The sequence below is a fragment of the Terrapene carolina genome, unplaced genomic scaffold (genome assembly GCF_002925995.2).
Source record: "Terrapene carolina triunguis isolate 2854851 unplaced genomic scaffold, T_m_triunguis-2.0 Scaffold21, whole genome shotgun sequence".
Taxonomy (NCBI): domain Eukaryota; kingdom Metazoa; phylum Chordata; order Testudines; family Emydidae; genus Terrapene; species Terrapene triunguis.
The window spans coordinates 21,744,602-21,765,237 of NW_020664372.1; the positions used below are offsets into that span (position 1 = coordinate 21,744,602).

The 20,636-nt window shown below is 42.1% G+C and overlaps 1 protein-coding gene across 9 annotated transcripts in view; it reads left to right on the forward strand.

Moving 5' to 3' along the window:
* Window positions 1-20,636, forward strand: part of MBNL2 (muscleblind like splicing regulator 2) — a 143,403-nt gene that overhangs the window by 86,951 nt on the left and 35,816 nt on the right. For all 9 annotated transcript variants that reach the window (XM_024195749.3, XM_024195753.3, XM_024195746.3 and 6 more), the window contains exons 3-5: window positions 6,652-6,816; window positions 12,151-12,351; window positions 13,016-13,279. In XM_024195749.3, coding sequence (XP_024051517.1) covers window positions 6,652-6,816; window positions 12,151-12,351; window positions 13,016-13,279 — 630 coding nt within the window. The remainder of the gene's footprint in view (window positions 1-6,651; window positions 6,817-12,150; window positions 12,352-13,015; window positions 13,280-20,636) is intronic.

Sequence of the window (20,636 nt, forward strand, 5' to 3'; positions counted from 1 at the left end):
TTGTCACTGTCCAGCAATAGTCTGCAAGCATTGATGGGCTCCATTTGCCCTGATAGCGTTTCTCCACTGTTGCAATGTCCTGGTGAAATCGCTCGCCGTGCTCGTCGCTCACTGCTCCGCAATTCGGTGGGAAAAAAGCTAGATGAGAGTGCAAAAAATGTATCTTTAGTGACATGTTGCAACCAAGGCTTTTGTATGCTTCGAGGAGGTTTTCCACCAACAACCTGTAGTTGTCTGCCTTGTTGTTTCAGAGAAAATTTATTGCCACTAACTGGAAGGCTTTCCATGCCGTCTTTTCCTTGCCACGCAGTGCATGGTCAAATGCGTCATCTCGAAGAAGTTCACGAATCTGAGGACCAACAAAGACACCTTCCTTTATCTTAGCTTCACTTAACCTTGGAAATTTTCCACGGAGGTACTTGAAAGCTGCTTGTGTTTTGTCAATGGCCTTGACAAAGTTCTTCATCAGACCCAGCTTGATGTGTAAGGGTGGTAACAAAATCTTCCTTCATTCAGCAAGTGGTGGATGCTGAACACCTTTCCTCCCAGGCTCCAATGACTGTCGGAGTGGCCAATCTTTCTTGATGTAGTGGGAATCTCTTGCACGACTATCCCATTCGCAGAGAAAACAGCAGTACTTTGTGTATCCAGTCTGCAGACGAAGCAAGAGAGCAACAACCTTCAGATCGCCACAAAGCTGCCACTGATGTTGGTCATAGTTTATGCACCTCAAAAGTTGTTTCATGTTGTCATAGGTTTCCTTCATATGGACTGCATGACCAACTGGAATTGATGGCAAAACATTGCCATTATGCAGTAAAACAGCTTTAAGACTCGTCTTTGATGAATCAATGAACAGTCTCCACTCATCTGGATCGTGAACGATGTTGAGGGCTGCCATTACACCATCGATGTTGTTGCAGGCTACAAGATCACCTTCCATGAAGAAGAATGGTACAAGATCCTTTTGACGGTCACGGAACATGGAAACCCTAACATCACCTGCCAGGAGATTCCACTGCTGTAGTCTGGAGCCCAACAGCTCTGCCTTACTCTTGGGTAGTTCCAAATCCCTGACAAGGTCATTCAGTTCACCTTGTGTTATGAGGTGTGGTTCAGAGGAGGAGGATGGGAGAAAATGTGGGTCCTGTGACATTGATGGTTCAGGACCAGAAGTTTCATCCTCTTCCTCTTCCTCGTCTGACTCAAGTGAGAATGATTCTGGTGCATCAGGAACCGACAGCCCTTCTCCGTGGGGTACTGGGTGTATAGCTGATGGAATGTTTGGATAATGCACAGTCCACTTTTTCTTCTTTGACACACCTTTCCCAACTGGAGGCACCATGCAGAAGTAACAATTGCTGGTATGATCTGTTGGCTCTCTCCAAATCATTGGCACTGCAAAAGACATAGATTTCCTTTTCCTGTTCAACCACTGGCAAAGATTTGTTGCACAAGTGTTGCAGCATGTGTGGGGCCCACCTCTTGTCCTGATCTCCAATTTTGCAGCCAAAATAAAGGTGATAGGCTTTCTTAACCATAGTGGTTATACTGCGCTTTTGTGATGCAAAAGTCACTTCACCACAAACATAGCAGAAGTTATCAGCACTGTTCACACAAGTACAAGGCATCTCTGCTCACTTTGGCTAAACAGAAATGTATCCCTTTGCAAAATCAAACACTGACAAAGAAGAGAGCACGACACTGTATGATTTCTAGAGCTGATATAGGGCAATTTGTTCAGCAGAGTGATGTAAGCTTCTTTATGATTGCATCATCCATGACTTCTAGGAATAACATGATGCAATTCATATCATGTATGATGCAATACCAGCTTCAGATTGCATCATTCATTGTTTTGCCTAAAAAGCAAGTACTGTCCAAACCCAGTCATAGATTTATTCATAGATCCAGTCAAAGATGTATTTTAGTCATTTCTGGTTTAAATTGAGATCCCTTCCCTTTATAACTCACTTATCCTCCGCCATTCCCAAGTCAAGGGTCGTATATACTGACCCAATAGCATATCTTGAAAACTAGAGCCAATCAACAATTTTAAGCATCATTTTCGTTCTCAGTGACCCAGAATTAGTAACGTTTGACTACATTTATTTCAGAAGCATTTTGGCTGTAGAGCAGTGTAATTAGTGTTGCCCGCACTTCTAAATATACTGGGTAACGTGATGGTGGCTCCTGCTGCAGGAGGTCTTATCCCCACATCTACCCACCCCCTGCCCAGCAATTAATACTGTCCCCCATTTCCCCCTTTAGCCCCACCCCCAGTTCAGTCCCCAGCTTCACCTCTGCTCCTCCTAGGGCTTTTCACCTTCCTCTCTCAGGCCTGGAGAGCTGCAGCCCTGTGTTTCCTCCTCCTGCCTCCCTTGCTGTGAGAACAGTGAGCAGAGGGGAGGGACTCTGCTGGCTTTCGGCAGCGCTGAACTTCGAGAGGGGGATGGAGCTTCTTGCAGCATCGCGAGACGAGCTCCAGAACCCTCCAAAATCCCGTTGCTCATGAAAAAATTGTCAATACTGTGGTAGCATTGCATCTTTAAAGTTATTTTTGTGTTGGGACATTTTAGAATAGTCAAGGTGTAATACCTGTGGACTGGCCTGTAAACCTCAGCTGTCACAAAGCACCTACAGACCTGTTGACTGACTGATTTGGGGATATTATATTGATCCAGGGATTTTCCTAGCTCAGAATTACTGGAATGGAGAAGTTCTTCATTTGCCAAAAGGTGACCTAATCAGACCACACTGGGTAATGCCAGAAGGCGAGTGCCCCATTCTGATTTACCTAGGAACTCTGGAGGGTTCAGTGCCAAGGGGGAGGAAACAGGCTACCAGCTTCAAAAACTGAAGGAAAGGCTTGTGGGTCTTCACTTCTCGCTTGTTAGCCTGTTTGGCTCATTTGCCTGCAAAGGCTGCTGTCATTGCTGCTACTGTGGCCATTGGCCATGTGATGTCACTGTACTTGACAAAGAGGCCTCTAGCTTTCTCCAACCCGCTGACTGGCCAGTGAAGAATGGGGGTCCAACAACGTGCCACATCTAAGATTCAATATCTATCAGCAAGTAGCCTCTAGTCAGCCAGCAAGTCCATTGCCATAAAATATCTGAGCTGATTAGGATTGCCAACCCTCCAGGATTGGCCTGGAGTCTCCAGGAATTAAAGATTAATCTTTAATTAAAGATTGTCACGTGATGAAATCTCCAGGAATACATCCAACCAAAATTGGCAATCCTAGAGCTGATACGAGCACGAGCCGAGCTTTTCAGTCCATGTACAGTAAAAGATTTTTTTATCCAGCATGTTGGGTGAATGGGGTGTGCCAGTAAGTGAAAAATTCCGGTTAACTAAGAGGAAGGGAGTTTGGGCATGGGAGGGAGTCCGGGGCACAGGCTCTCGGAGAGAGTTTGGGTGCAGGAGGAGGCTCGGCGCAGGGAGTTGGGGCACGGGAGGGGTTTGAGGGTGCCAGATCCGCGGGGCACTCACCTCAGGCGGTTCCCCAGAAACGGCGACCTGTCCCTGCTGTTCCTAGGCAGAGGCTCAGTTAGGCGGCTCTGCGCACTGCCTCTGCCCACGGGCAGCACCCCCGTAGCTCCCATTGGCCGCGGTTCCCGGCCAATGGGAGCTGCAGAGCCAGCACACGGGGCAGGGGCAGCGCACAGAGCCACCTAGCCATGCCTCCGCCTAGGAACAGCAGGGCCAGGTTGCTGCTTCTGGGGAACCATGCAGAGCCAGGTAGGGAGCCTGCTGGCCCAACACCAACCGGACTATAAACCGGAATTTCTATGAAGATTAGAAATGCCGGTTTATAGAGCATTCTGGCTGGTACAGGCCTGCCTAACACCGCTTTTACTGTACCAGCTTCCTGAGGCTAAATGACACCACAAGAGTCACAACATCAACTTTTGGGGGGGGGTCATTTTTTATTTCTAGATTGATGCCTCTGCCCCAGCATTCTCAACTTGTTTTTAACTCCAGCAGGTAGCTGGTTGTGGGCATGTGTGAATAGGAGCGTGTGGCTAAACCCCACAGAAGGTATGGTGCTATTGAATAAGTCCTCAAATACCTAAAATACCCCTAGGTTAAACAGCCTTGCTGTCTAAAGCAGTGGTCTCCAAAGTGGGGTGAGCAAGAGGATCCTTGGCGGTGCGCGGCAGGAGGAGCGTTTTTGGGGTTTTTTTTCCCCCCTTCGGCAGTTCGGGCGGGAGTCCGAGTGACTTTTTTTTGTTTGTTTGTTTGCTTTGGCAGTTTGGGTGGGAGTGAGAGTTTTTATTTTATTTTATTTTTTTTGCTTCGGCGCAGCAGCAGGTGTGTGCTCAAAGTTGTTTTACTGGTAAGGGTGCGCGATCAAAAAAGTTTGGAGACCACTGGTCTAAAGGTATTTCTGCATTGCAGTTAGACACTAGCAGCTGGCCCATGTCAGGTGACTCCGGCTTGTGGGGCTTGGGCTAAGGGGCTGTTGAACTGCAGTATAGATGTTCGGCCTTGGGCTGCAGTCTGAGCTCTGGGACCCTCCCACCTCCCAGGATCCTAGAGCCTGAGCCCGAATGTCTGTGGCCATAATTAAACAGTCCCTTAGCCTGAGTCCCATTAGCTGGAGTCAGCTGGCATGGGCCAGCCATGGGTTTTTAATTGCAGTTTAGATATACTTGAAGAGATGTCACACACATCTCATAGGTTAGGAGTTGTATGTTTAATCCTGTGAAATAATGTTATTTTCACCTAAATTTGTCATTTGAGTGTTAAATGTAACAAGCTGTTTCATCTAGAATTGTATTGGAATATTTCATGTAATCCTGTGATTGGGAGGGAAAGAGACTGGCTGATCACCCAATCACAAATAATTTGAGGGAAACTGCTTTAATTGGCATCAGAGCTGTGATCTCAACATTACCTTCAACCAGAGAGTGATTTGACCCTCCTCCTTGTACCAGCTCTTTGACTGAAACATAAATATATTGATGTGTAGAGTTAATGCCCTGTTACTTTGGAGACTGATACTGTAGTTAAACAAGATTGCTGCCTTCCCAAATTTTACATAATGCAGGAATGGCAAAAGAGTGCACAGGATGTGTGGATTTAAAATCTTACTGTACACAGCTATAGAATTTTTTTAATTTCTGCATTAGTTTCACTTAACCTATTTTAAAGTAATAATTCTAAGCACTTACATAGTACCTTACATTTAAAAAGCATTGTAAGAACACTGGGCTGTCTTGTGCCATTGATTTTTAGGCAAACTACCCATTGTTCTTAATGTGGAAATCTGCTTAAAACCAGTGGCATGATATGGCTGAATAAGGGATCTATTGCGGTTGGTAAGCTGCAGTCTGCAGTAGGTCAAGTGTGGGAAGACACCACTCTGGTGACAATTATCAAAAGCATTGTATAGGAGTTCTGAGAGCCTTTCTTTGTCATTCCAGGCATTCCACTAACTACCAGTTCTGAAATTCCCTTTGAAATTTTCCTACTGGTTTCCACATCTGTCCTTTACAGTTAACTAGTTCAGTACTGCTGGGATTGCCGATAGCATGCATTTATTCCTTGCAGAATTCATTTTTTATTTTTTTTATTTTTTATAATTTTGACGGATAATATCAATGTTTAGTTTAAAGCTTTTTTTTTTTTTTCCTTTTTATTGATTTTAAATTTTCAGTTGTACAAAGATATGGGGGGAGTTGGACAATAATTATTTAATGACATTGAGATTCAAAAAGTTAAAGCTTTAAAACCATTGAAACACGAATTATCAACATTATATGCCAAAATATACAAAATAAATATCCTTAAATCAAACTCTAAGAAGTTCTCAAGCAGCATTTTTCTTTCTTTGACTATCTGTAAATTTCTGTGATGATCTATGGAAATATTTTTTCCAACATTTGTATATGTATGGTGAAATTGACATTTATTGACATTTACCGATAAAAATCTAATCATTCCAATCCTAATTGTGAAGAAAAAAAAATCTGTTTCCTGCTATTGTTTCCTCCTGTTTCAGAGACATAGGACTTTGTATATTCTTTGTAAAGAAACAAAACTGCATCAAAGAAATACCTATCACCAAATCCTACATCCAACTGGAACCCGCACAGAATCCCTAAATTTGACTAGCTGTTCAAGTCGAAAAGGAGCAACAATACAATGGAGTGGAAGCACAAAGAAAATTACTAATATTAAGACTTGTAGTTCTGCAAACATACATTTAATATTCAGTGTTTAAAAGCTATGTTTTGTTTTAAATTAAAATGTTAAATCTATTAATATTAATTATTAACATTTATATTGTGGTAACATCAGAGGCCATGATCAGGATATCTTGAGAGGAAATTCAAGCAGTCTGGCTAATATTCAGGGTATTAATTCTGTAGCAATGTCCTGTATTTACCAATTAACATACCTTCAATCATTTTCTAAAATTAGCCTGTTTTTTTTAATTTTCAGTTGATAACATTAGTGACCAACTACAGTTACTGGCCTGAGGCACAGCTGTAAACTGTCATCTCCTCCTATCTAGTCACTTAATTCCAAGGAAATGCCTTGCAACTCAATTTTTGTTGCTTAATTGATGGTGTAATATTTTGCTTTGAGACACCAAACCGCCATTCAAAGCTATAAAGCAACTGATATAATTTTTTGCAGGGTCGTTGTACAAGAGAGAACTGCAAGTATCTTCATCCACCAACACATTTAAAAACTCAACTAGAAATTAATGGCAGGAACAACTTAATCCAACAGAAAACTGCAGCAGCAATGCTTGCCCAGCAGATGCAGTTCATGTTTCCAGGATCACCAATTCAGCCAATGGTAAGTATCCTTTTTCAAATGATGTGGTGGGTAATTAAAGTTCAGATGTGAGATTGGGTTGACCTGAAAATGGCCTCTAAACACCTTACTACTTTCATTGTCAATGAAAATAAATTGCTATGTAGAGACTGTGTGAAGTACAGAAATGCTGAAAAATATGCACAAAATTAAATTTGCGTGCTGAGGTGTCATCATAGATGTGGCGCATCCCCCATTCCCTATCTCGGCCTCACCCATTCTGTCCTCCCTACCTCTCCCACCCCCTAACCCCCCGCACTTTCTTTCTCTCAGGCTTTGAGACCCAGCTACCTTGGGTTAGTTTTGCAATGGCTTTGTGCAAGATCCCCACTTGAGTGGAAAGAGTTAAAACAACCATAACCATTTGAGTAGTATTGCAGTGTCTTCTTTCCCCACTTCTATGAGCTTAATAATTTTAAATAAATCTTTCATCTCAAATTGTTCCTTTAATCCCTTCCAGAACAGAACAAGTGATCATGTGTTCATGGGTTGTGCTTGCTTCCTAGCTTGAAGTCTGAAGTGCCCCAGAATGACGTAGACAAAGAGAAATGATGATATGGGACTTCACAAGCTTCAAAAGTTCCATCTTTTGAAATCATACGTAAAACAGTCTGGGGCGCTTCCTGCAAATCCAGATACAAAGCAAGCACCTTGCAGCCATGAACACCAGCTTGGTATATGTGTATAAATGATCAGTCCTATTGTACTGTTCAAACAGGTCAGGGCCATCTTTGTAACAAACAATAAAGATTAGAGGTGAGTGGGTGCTACTGCTTTATCTCAAGCACATTGTGACCCAGTGGGAACACTTAGGGTCAAAGCCAGCTTTCATTGACTTCATGGATCAGACGTGTGTGTATGTGTGTATATCAATCTCACACACACGTGAGAGAGAAAGGAGACAATATGAGGGGAGCAGGGAGAGTGGACAGCAGGGAGGGTCACTGAGGGGACAGGGAAATTTAATAGGACAGGCAGAGAGATCTTGTGGTGTAAGAAAATGAAGCCTCGTTTATATTAGCAAGTTTGGTTTTCCCAGTGGACCAGTCACTTACGCCCAGTCAGTTGCACCCTAGATCTCTCACCAAAGACAACGGTTGTAGCCAATCTTATAATAAACTATCTAAGGATTTATTAACTAGGAAAAAGAAATGAGTTATTTATAAGGTTAAAGCAGGTAAACGTGCATGCACAAATTAGTTGCAGTCTTATGTTCCGAAAGGGTAATAGAAGCTGCTGTAATATGCAAGGTATATATGTACTTTAGGGCTAACCCAGGCCAAGCCCAGGGGAACTTTTGTTTATGCCTAGAAATCGTTGCACCTTACAGTTCAAGCAGCTTAGAGGTACAGTTCTTTCTTATCAGTGATTTTTATTCCCTTCCCCCCAGAGTTCAGGTTGATGGGACATGTCCACCTGCACATCTTCTCTACATGGGTGTTGGGAGGAGCAATCGACAGAGTTCTTGTTCAACGATGTTTCACAATGGCTCGTTTAGTTTCAGTGGGCCTTCTTGGTGGGCCAGACCTAACACCTTCTGTAGGAAGCCAGCATTTCTACATTTAATTAATGTTCCTTTCCTGTTTGATGACTTACACAATTACCGAGGATTACCATTCAAACACCTACTATAACTTTATACAGTAAAAGCTGTTTTATCTGGCATGTTGGGGGATGGGGGGTGCTGGTAAGTGAAAAATGCCGGTTAACTAATAGGGAGAGTGTTTGGGTGCAGGGCTGGGGCGCGGGAGGAGGTGCAGGGCGCAGGCTCTGGGAGGGAGTTTGGGTGCGGGAGGGGGCTCAGGACAGTGGGTTGGGGCACGGGAGTGGGCTTGGGGTGCCAGATCCAGGGGTGTTCACCTTGGGCGGCTCCCCACAAGCGGCAACCTGTCCCGGCTGCTCCTAGGCAGAGGCGTGGGTAGGTGGTTCTGCACGCTGCATCCGCCCGCAGGTGCCGCCCCCGCAGTTCCCATTGGCCTCCCGCGCCCCAAGCCGGTGCTCCGAGCCCCTTCCCGTACTCAAACTCCCTTCCAAAGCCTGCGCGCCGTACCCTCTCCCGGGCCCCAACCCTGCCAGACCTGCGCCAACCGGACTATAAACCGGAATTTCAATGAAGATCAGAAATGCCAATTTATAGAGCTTTCCGGTTGGTGAAGTGCTGGATATGTTTTACTGTAACATGGGGTACAGATGTTAAAAGTGAGATTAATACATACAGCATCCTACAAGTATTCCATAAAGTCTAAACACATTCTTATAAATCTAATACCTATTTTAACAATACTAACCCACAGATGAGCCAGATTGGTTTCCAGCTATGCATTTGTCAGTGTTCAGTGAGTCCTAGGGGTCTGGGCATGAGCTGGCACCTGCTCTGCCAGCATCATGGTAACGATATAAAAATGTTAAGTATTTTGAAAAATCAGGCCTTAAGTCTCTCAGGATAGGCACCGAAAATTAGTGGATACTTCTGGACATTATGGTTTTAATTTCTCCATGCTTCGATCTGTAAAATGGGGATAATAATAATTTTCTTTCTCACAGAAGAGGTGTGAAGATGTATTCATTAATATTTGTGAAGTGCCCAAATATTACAGAGATGAGCACCATTAAAAAGTCCATGAAGCAATTAACAATTCTTTATTTCAGTGCATGGTTTGGACGGTGTGCAGTAAATAAAGCCTAGGGGCTACACACTGAATGATGAGGAAATATTGAACAGCTACCTCATTCCTGAGCACTGTCGTCCTGTGCTTTGAATGAAGCAGGAGTAATACGGTAGAAATAGTATGTGATCGTATAATTAAAGTATGTATCATACTGCATATGCACTGGGGCAAAATTAAACAATCTTAATTGACATTTTCTAACTATGTTGTCTTTGACTTTGCACCTTTAATGTTCTTTTAAAATAGTGGGGATTTTGTATGTAATAGGATGTTGGTTAAACTTGTCACTAATGTGAGCAAAGAAATCTCCTAAATTTCACATAGATGTTTCTTTCCATTTCTCCACTCTATCAATACAATCATCATTCAAACTTTATTATTTCACCTACCAACTGAGACTAAAAAACAAGTTCTTTTTCTCTGTCTCAAACTGCTAGTGGGCTGAGGTAGATTATCATTAATGTAGCGGAATAAAAAGTATAAAAGAAATACCTAAAAATTCAGTGAAGCTTGTAGGGTTCTTCTTGAAATTATATCTAGTGCAAAGATTTTATTTTTTCTATTAAACATTGCGCTGCAGTAGCATGTTTATAATAGCTATTGTGTGAAAAAACTGAGCATAGAGCTGCTATAGCAAGAATCCTTTTTTTTCTTATAATTATTTCCTTATTATGATTTACAGTTTATGGATAGTATTTAGCTAGGACAGGAGCACATTTTTTTGATGTGCAGTGGGGAAAACAATTTTTTTTAAGTGTTAACTCTTTGCATGAGTGATAACTAGATTATCTTTTCCTGCAGCTGGGTACCCTGGTTGGTTCTTCTGCTGCTCTCAACATCTTCTTGGGGACTACGCTGGACTCATTCTTGACTAGCAACTTTCTCCAAGGACTGTTAAAACCCCTTTGAGTCCTATTCTTTCCCCTAAGGCTGTTTCATACAGTGTTGATGGCTAGCTTGCCCTTCTAATAGACCCTATACAGGCCACCTTGATGAGAAAGAGATCTCTGCCTCTTTACATTTTCTGAATGTCTCTTCAGAGCTCTGCTACATCTTGGCATTTTCTGACTGCCAGCTTATTTTGGAGCTTTACTTTTAGTCCTACATAACAGACCCTGCATTTCTGACCTGGCAAGTGTTGCATAGGGTGGTTCAAGAACCTGGTAGATTCCAGTAGCGAGTGCAGGTACAAATTATATCTCTGCAACTGCTCCAGTAGCATCAGTCCAGAGCCTACACTAGTCTGAGACTTGCTGCATTTCTATGCACATTCTTTTCACATTTTGTAATTATAGTTTGCCTCTAGCAAACATCAACACTGCAGGCTTACAAAAGACCTTTCCAATCCTGACCATGGTACTGCATTGACTCCCGACCCTATGGAATATGTAGTAGCAAATCTGCTATCCTGCTTCATCTGAACTGGATTTCTGCATCACAGAATTGCTTCTTCCTCTTGATACAGCTTCATTGCATTACATTGCTTTAAATGGTTGTGAAACATAATTTCAGACCCATATCATTCCCACCCCTCAAAGGATTTTGATTGGCTAAGCTTAGAGAGATTAATCTCACTACCACAGCCCATCAACCTGAAAAGATCACAACCTAAATATTGGGCCCAATAATAAATGCTCCATTTGCCATAGGTGGCAGTTGATTATAACATAAACATTGCACAGGCCAGTTTTTACATGTCATAGGCACAGTAACTTAAATTGTATACAAATACAAAATACAGCATGCAAAGTGATAGATGTAACGTGTGAAAGAGCTTATATAATGTATACTATTATTACAAAGATGGATTCAATATACTGAATAACATTTTACCTGTAAAATTCAGTTTTACCAGGGAAGCGGATAGAAAGAGAAAGCAGTAGAAATAGGATGCATTTTATTTGAGATGTATAAATAAATCTGAAATGTAATATGAACAGTAATCTCAATAGATATCCAGATTCAAATTATAGCTGACCTGTGTAGATGCACTGAGAACCCCTTTTCTCATAATATGACTGCAAAATGCTGTTCCTGTCCTTCACTGGAATGTATTATATCAGCGATTCTCAAACTTTAGCAACCTGAGGACCCCCATTTTGATTTAAAAAATTTTGCGCCCCCCCCCCCCCCAAATGGCTTCTGATTTTCCCCGGGGATGCTCAACCTCCGCTCATCCTCAGGCCCTGTCCCCACTCCACCCCTTCCCCCAAGGCCCCATTCCCACTCCAACTCTTCCCGCTCCAGCCTTGCCCCTCCTCTTTCCGCTCCCTCCCCCGAGCGTGCCCTGTTCCCACTCCTCCCTTTCCTTCCCAGCGCCTCCTGCACGATGCTGAACAGCTGTTCCATGGTGTGCAGGAGGAACTGGGAGGGAGGAGGAGGAGTTGATCAGTGGGGCCGTCAGCCCTGGACATGACTCATGTCCGCAGACCCCAGTTTCAGAACCGCTGTATTCCATGTTCAAGAGAAGAAGATACGCAGTGTAAATGTAATGTTGTCAACTCTTTTAAATTCTGATTAAGAAAATGAATCAAAACTAGGGAAAACATACAAAAGACATCAAATAGGATCTGCGAACTTTTAAAAAAATTGTTTCAATGTAAGGTTACCTATTTATTTTTCATCTCACTGTGTTTTCATTTTGCAGCCCACATTTCCAGTGGGTCCAACAATAGGAACGAACACAGCTATTAGCTTTGCTCCTTACTTAACACCTGTAACCCCTGGAGTTGGATTAGTTCCTACTGAAATACTACCCACACCGCCTGTCATTGTTCCTGGAAGTCCCCCTGTCACAGTTCCTGGTTCGACTGCTACTCAGAAACTCTTGAGGACTGATAAACTGGAGGTACTACAGACACCATTGTGACTAGAAATGTAATTTTCTGCTAATTTATATGTAAAAGCTTTGACGAGCTTTGTTGCCCTTAGAAGCGCTCTCTAATAGAGCCTAAACCTTAGTTATTAAAATATAGACCTCATAAGTACTCTTGTAGGATTTACACTTACACTTAGTGGAAATGGTACCATTGTTTTAGTGTCATAATTTTTTTTAATATGGTTTGGATAAAAATTCAGTGAATGTGTTCTAGAGTTGATTGCTCAAATTTAATATGCCTAGTCAACATCGAAGGTAACAAAAGATTTTAAACTACAGCTTTGTCATTATGAATTTCTTCATAGAGAAAGTAACTGGGTCCACAGGAGCAGTTAATTGACAAACACTGAGCAATATTCATAGGGATTTTGTGTTGGTGAGCAAGAATAGATTTTTTGAAATGACACAGTTCTATGTAAGTTCAACTTATTATCAAACAACACAGCTATATTAATTGCAACTTAATTAAGAGCAGGTAAACATATTTAACAAACATGTAAAGAACTGTTGCAAACACTGTGGGACAAGTCTAAAACACAGTAAAGAATGAGCTGTGTATGTGGTTTTTTGTTTTGTTTTTCCCAGTTAAGATTGTTGAGTCCATCAGCTGTAATTAGTGTTGTTTTGCACATAGGTATGCAGGGAATTCCAGCGAGGAAACTGCGCGCGGGGAGAGACTGACTGCCGCTTTGCACATCCTGCAGATAGCACAATGATTGATACAAATGACAACACTGTAACCGTTTGTATGGATTACATAAAGGGGCGTTGCATGAGGGAGAAATGCAAATATTTTCACCCTCCTGCACATTTGCAGGCCAAAATCAAAGCTGCTCAACATCAAGCCAACCAGGCTGCAGTGGCAGCTCAAGCAGCTGCTGCAGCTGCTACAGTGATGGTAAGTGCAAGACTATATGGTTAAATTTTTCATAAACTTATCAGTTGTTGTTTTTCTCCAATTAGTAGTGTTGTTTAAACTGTTGATTTTCACACATTCATCTTAAAAGCTAGGAATTCTAAAAAGTATTACTTTCTTTAGGGAAAAATACTTTCTCCCTCCCTCAGTTATTTCAGCATAATAGGTTCCTTTTTTTTAATAGAGTGAAGCAGTTAGACACTTTGTACTATCTTTGCTCTCTGCTCCATGATGATATGCCAAATTTGCCTCCTAATATACCTTGATGAGAAATAAAACTGGTAGAACTTAGTGGTCAATGGGAAGTATGTATACATATGCTATATTAGCTCTTTGATGGCAGAAATATAAACTGAAAAATTAGGAAACAAGGAATAAAGGAAGAAGTGGTTTTGTTTCCAAGACACAGAGCACAGATGAGAAATCTGGACTCTCCCACTGACTTACTGTAATATCCTGGGCAGGTCATTTTTAATTGCCCCGTGACTCAGTTTCCCCATTAATAAAATGGAAATAAGGAGCTTACTTGTGAAGCTTAATTCATTAATATTTTCAGACATCCAGCTTGTATATCTGGGAATGCCATAATGCCTATAAATAAAATTAATAAAAATGTATCTAGCAAGGTCAAACGAAAGAAGTTAAAGGATCTGATTTGTTTTCAGAAGTTTTATACTATTACTGAAACATATTTAGAGATGTCTTTCCCTCAATGTCCTTTTGCAGAATGGCTGATACTGTTACTAGCAACAGTTCTACACCAGTATTGATAGAGTTGAACAAATAAAGCATGCAAGGTTTTATTCAGGGGACAGCAGTACAGTCAGCCCACAGATCAAAGCAGCATTGTCCTAATTCCTGGCACTGAAAGAATAATTATACAGATGTGACTTGTGGGTAGTGCATACAATAGATGTAGACAATACAGTTACTTTTAGAGTAAGAAGCCTACCAGAAACACAATACATTACAGTATATAACTATTACAGGGTATTGTATTTAGCAAATAAATAGAGACCAGACATTTAGGGGACAAAGAATAAGTTTCTTTCAAATGTGGCAACTGTGAAAGAATTTAAATCTCCAAACAGAAGGAAAAGAACAGAGGAGAATTTCCCCTAATTCAGTATTTTCTCCTACAGTATTTCCAGTCTCTATTTAAAATATAGGAATTTTAGCTAAACCTTCTCTGTGCTCACAGAAGCTGAGGACTGATCTGTAAATAAAAAAAGAGTGAATATCTGAGATTTTTGCTGTAACAATTAGAGCAGGGCAGATGACTGATTTTTGGGGTTGTAATGGGGGGAACGCAGAATGCCCAGCAAACCGAAAAATCAGAAAAAATATTAGATTTGAGTCCAAAAAATTCAGTTCCTCCTCTGAATCAGGGGGAGAGAAGATTTGCATCCATGTCTCTTATCTCCCAGGTAATTGCCTTAATCACCAGATTGTAGAGTCAAGTTCAGTATCTCACTTTGTCCCACTGAAAATGTAAGTATTTATACAAAGTGGAACAGCTTTAACAAGAGAGATTGAGAGCAGCCCATCTACAATAGTCCATAGCCTGGTGGTTAGGGAACTCACTGGGCCAGGAAGGAGACTTGCGTAGAAATCCCTGCTCCAGAATGGCAGTTCAAATCTTGGTCTCTCACCTGCCTTGCAAATGCCCTAAATACTGGACTAAAGGTTATGAGGGACACATGGACAAACACATGCACTCTTTCTGAAACTGACCCTGAAATCTTTTTCCCAGCCAAAATGAACTAAGTCAAATTCATGAATAGTTTCAGGTTGACCCAAATTGCATTTTTGGCTAATAAATTAAAATAAATTTTATCCAGATCCAGTATCAGTCCTTCAATCACGCAAAATTCATCACTTCTAGATATAAAAACTAGGCCTGTCGATTAATAGCAGTTATCTCATGCGATTAACTCAAAAAAAGAATCGTGATTAAAAAAATTAATTGCGATTAATCGCAGTTTTAATCGCACTGTTAAACAATAGAATACCAATTGAAATTTATTAAATATTTTGGATGTTTTTCTACATTTTCATATATTTTGTATGCTGTGTTGTAATTGAAATCAAAATGTGTATTTTTTTATTACAAATATTTGCACTGTAAAAATGATAAACAAAAAAATAGTATTTTTCAATTCACCTCATACAAGTTCTGTAGTGCAATATCTTTGTCGTGAAAGTGCAACTTAGAAATGTAGATTTTTTTTTTGTTACTTAACTGCACTCAAAACCAAAACAATGTGAAACTTCAGCGCCTATAAATAAGTCCACTCAGTCCTACTTCTTGTTCAGGCAATTGCTAAGACAAACAAGTTTGTTTACATTTACAGGAAATAGTGCTGCCCTCTTCTTACTTACAATGTCACCACAAAGTGAGAACAGGCATTTGCATGGCACTTTTGTCACTGGCATTGCAAGGTATTTACGTGCCAGATATGGTAAACATTCGTATGCCCCTTCATGCTTCAGCCACCATTCCAGAGGACATGCTTCCATACTGATGACACTCGTTAAATTCAATTAACGCGTTATTTTTTTGTGACTGAACTCCTTGGGGGAGAATTGTATGTCCCCTGCTCTGTTTTACCCGCATTCTTCTATATGTTTCATGTTATAACAGTCTCGGATGATGACCCAGCGCATGTTGTTCATTTTAAGAACACTTTCACTGCAGATTTCACAAAACGCAAAGAAGGTACCAATGTGAGATTTCTAAAGATAGCTACAGCACTCAACCCAAGGTTTAAGAATCTGAAGTGCCTTCCAAAATCTGAGAGGGACGAGGTGTGGAGCATGCTTTCAGAAGTCTTAAAAGAGCAACTCTCCAATGCGGAAACTACAAAACCCAAATCACAAAAAAAGGAAATCAACCTTCTTCTGGTGGCATCTGACTCAGAAAATGAAAATGAACATGAGTCAGTCCGCGCTGCTTTGGATTGTTATCGAGCAGAACCAGTCATCAACATGGACCCATGTTCCCTGGAATGGTGGTTGAAGCATGAAGGGACATATGAATCTTTAGCATATCTGGCACGTAAATATCTTGCGCCACCAGCTACAACAGTACCATGAGAATGCCTGTTCTCACTTTCAGGTGACATTGTAAACGAGAAGCAGGCAGCGTTATCTCCTGCAAATGTAAACAAATTTGTTTGTCTGAGCAATTGGCTGAATAAGGAGTAGGACTGAGGGGACTTGCAGGGTCTAAAATTTTACATTGTTTTATTTTTGAATGCACGGTTTTTTGCACATAATTCTACATTTGTAAGTTCAACTTTCATGATAAAGAGATTGCACTACAGTACTTGTATTAGGTGAATTGAAAAATACTATTTCTTTTGTTTTCTTACAGTGCAAATACTTGTAATCAAAAATAAATATAAAGTGAGCACTGTACACTTTGTATTCTGTGTTGTAACTGAAATCAATGTATTTGAAAATGTAGAAAACATCCAAAAATATTTAAATAAATGGTATTCTGTTATTGTTTAGTAGTGCGATTAATCGCGATTAATTTTTTTAATTGCTTGACAGCCCTAATAAAAACATAAACAACGTATTTTTCTGAGCCAAACTAATTCTAAGATATGCCTCCTTTTATTGAAATAAGCCACATTCAAGACAGAGATCAAGAGGAAGAGTCTTTTGAAACACAATTTTGAATTACTAACATTATACCACCAAAGGAGAAGAAGGCTGAAAGCCACATGATGGTGTATTATTCCTATGGAAAATGTTATAGATGGCCTTTAATTAGATATTTAAACTCCCAAGAGTAGACAAAATAAGCTTTTTTTCATCCCATTTATTTTTATTTAATGCAAACCCAAAACAAAGGGAAACCATGGTTCAAAATAAATAAATGGGATCAATTCTCCATTGAGACAAATAATATGTGAGTGTATGGGAAAAAGTGGTTGCTGATAAAATATACACCTCTACCTCGATATAACGCTGTCCTCGAGAGCCAAAAAATCGTACTGTGTTATAGGTGAAACCCTGTGTAGGCCCCTTCATGAGCCCCAGGACTGAGGACATGCCTGGGACAGGAAGGAAGTCCCAGGAGCAGACACTGCTACAAAGAATCTTAGCTTGTGTGAGCTATTTAGCAGCATAAAAGTAGCCCTAGGGCAGTGGTCTCCAACCTTTTTATGCCTAAGATCACTTTTTGAATTTAAGGGCAACCCAGGATCTACCCTGCCCCTTCCCCGAGGCCCTGCCCTGCTCACTCCACCCACTCCCTGCCCCCCGTCACTCGCTCTCCCCCACCGTCACTCACTTTCACCTGCCCGCCCTTCTCCTCCCTGCCTCCACAGGGCCATGCTGGCCACTTCCGGGAGCTGCGTGGGGCCGTGGCAGGCAGGGAACCTGCCTTAGTGGCAGTCCAGCAGCACCGCCGGAGATCGTGATTGACTGTGAGAGTCCCCAGAATCGACCAGTCGAACTTGATCGACCAGTTGGTGACCACTACTCTAGGGCCACCATAAAATAGAGTTAAGGTGAGATAAAGTCACCTTTGTCCCCGCTCCCTCAGGGTGCATCTTCGGTGCTGTGCCTCCAGGAAAGAATCCTAGCTAGACCAAGGGGGGTCAGTGAATTCCAGAGTTCAAGACTCCTTAAGGAATACCCTACCTCTAGCCCCCGACATTTAAACCTAGTAACTTTTCCTCAAATGCCTTAGCTCAGGGGTGGGCAAACTTTTTGGCCCGAGGGCCACATCTGGGTATGGAAATTGTATGGTGGGCCTTGAATGCTCACGAAATTGGGGTTGGGGTTCAGGAGGGGGTGATGGCTCTGGCTGGGGGTGTGGGCTCTGGAGGGGGCCAGAAATGAGGAGTTCAGGGTGCAGGAGGGGGCTCCTGGCTGGGGGTTGGAGTGCGGGAGGGGAGGGTTGGAGGTGAGGGCTCTGGGGTGGGGCTGGGGATGAGAGATTTGGGATGTAGGAGGGGGCTCGGGGGGGGCGAGGGCTCTGGCTGGGGGTACGGGCTCAGGGGAGGAGCCAGAAATGAGGAGTTCAGGGTACGGGAGGGGGCTCCTGGCTGGGGCAGGAGGTTGGAGTGCGGGAGGGGATCAGGGCTGGGTCAGGAGGTTGGGGCACGGGAAGCAGTGGCATGTCCCCACTCCAGCTTCTATGCAGAGGTGTGGCCAGGCAGCTCTGTGCACTGCCCTGTCCACAGGCGCCGCTGCAGCTCCCATTAGCCGCAATTCCCATTAGCCGCAATTCCCGGCCAATGGGAGCTGAGGGTTGGCGCTTGGGGCGGGGACAGCACACAGAGCCCCCTGGCTGATCCTAAACGTAGGAGCCAGAGGGGAAACATGCTGCTGCTTCCAGGAGCCTCAGCATGCGCGCGGAGCAGCCTCCTACCCCGTTCCTGGCTGGAGCACGGGAGCAGGGCAAGCCCCAGACCCCGCTCCCCAGCGGGAGCTCGAGGGCCGGATTAAATTGGCTGGAGGGCCGGTTGTGGCCCGTGGATCGTAGTTTGCCCACCCCTGCCTTAGCTGATCTCAGCTTTTGAGGTAGAAGCAAGGAGATGGGCAGTCTGTGAAATAACCACAGCCCGGACCATTTATAGCTGAAAACCAGTGTTTTGGTATTATTGTGCTTTGTGAAGTGAATTTGAAGACAGTGTGATCCATTAATACAATCATTACACTGTTTGTGCACGCTAAAAGTTCCTTGGTGTGTGTTAACACAGTCCCGTTTCAAATGGTACTACATTAACACGCACTAGGGAACGTTTAGTGCCCACCAGCAGGCTCCACACAGGCCAGTTAGTGCATGACGTGCTGGTGCAGACTAGAATTTACACCCCACTGGTGAGGACTAACACACCATGCAGATGAACTCTTAGTCTTTCTCTGCTTTGCCTCCCCAACTGTAAAACTGGGATAATAGCACTTCCTTACCTCACAGCACAGTTGTGAGGATAAATATGTTGACAAATTTGTGAGGCACTCAGATATAGTATAGTATAGATAAAAAATATACTATAGTAATGGGGGCCATATATGTACAAGAGTAAGATAGGCCAGATCTAAGGGTTTTCTGTTTATTTTCACCCACCTTGACCTGCTATCTTTGAAAAAAGCTGATCACTCCCTCCTCTCTCCCTTCGGTAAAATATCTAACAACGCCCATCCATCTTTTCACAGTATTCTGAGATCACTATGGACGAAAAACTATATGAGTTTGAAATATTATGGCTGGATTCAATTATGGAAGGTGATGAACGCTGTAAACTCCTCTTTAACTAAATGGGCGTTGAGGGTGCTCAACCCATTACTATCATCTTCCAAAACACAGATCTCATCCACTTACACCCCACCGGTGAGGACTGCTGCAGCATGTAGATGAGCCCTAAGTGACTTGCCCAAGGTCACAAAGGAAGTTTGTGGTAGATCATATTGAACCTGGGTCTCCCACAGCCCAGACTAGTTCTCTGATCACTGGACCCTCCTTTCCTGATCATTAATGACCTTGATAGAGCAGATCTCATAGAGTGGAGGGTATAGAATCTAGGAAGAAGCTAGAGGAGAAGACGTCGAGACTTCAGGAATAGAGGACGTGCTTAAGGACTTTGGATGCAAAGATATAAGGAAAGATACAAGGTGATAATTGGAGAGACAGAAATATGGATTGTGAAAGATGATGGATTGTGAAGCAAGGGCTATCCTGCAAAATGTTCATGTTGTCATTGGCCTAAGTTCTGTGACCCTAAGTTGTCTTAGACATGGTGCTCTCAGTACCTTGTCCTCCCTTTTTAATTATTGTTCTACTTTTATACATCTGAAGCTAAGGATAGAAACAGTCTGAATATTAATTTGTCCTATGGACTTTGAGGCACTACCTATTGTGAGTGCAAAAAACAGATTTCTGATTCATGAGGAAACCCTCCTTTCCATATGTTTTCATTAAACTCTCTTAAAATTCCCATTAAAAAAGAGTTATAGATGAAAAAGATCAACTAAATTTTTCTGCTGGAATGTAGTCAAATTAGCCCTCATGTTTTATCTCTTAATGCAAATATAGACAATAAAACTATGCTCATGTTAAATATTGTTTTACATTTAAATATTTTTAAACAATGCACCGTGATTCCTGTTCTAACCATAAATTACATGCTCTTATTGACAAATAATAGTTTTCTATTACCTATTCCTAAAGTTAGAATAGATTTTCCTGAATGACATCTGAGAAAATATTTGTTTAAAAATGTAGGGCTTTTTCTCAGTGTAATGTGATAAGTTAAAAAGGATAATCCAAGTTACTGTCCCAGCTATAGTAAAAAATATTAAACTGATAAGTTAGTGATTA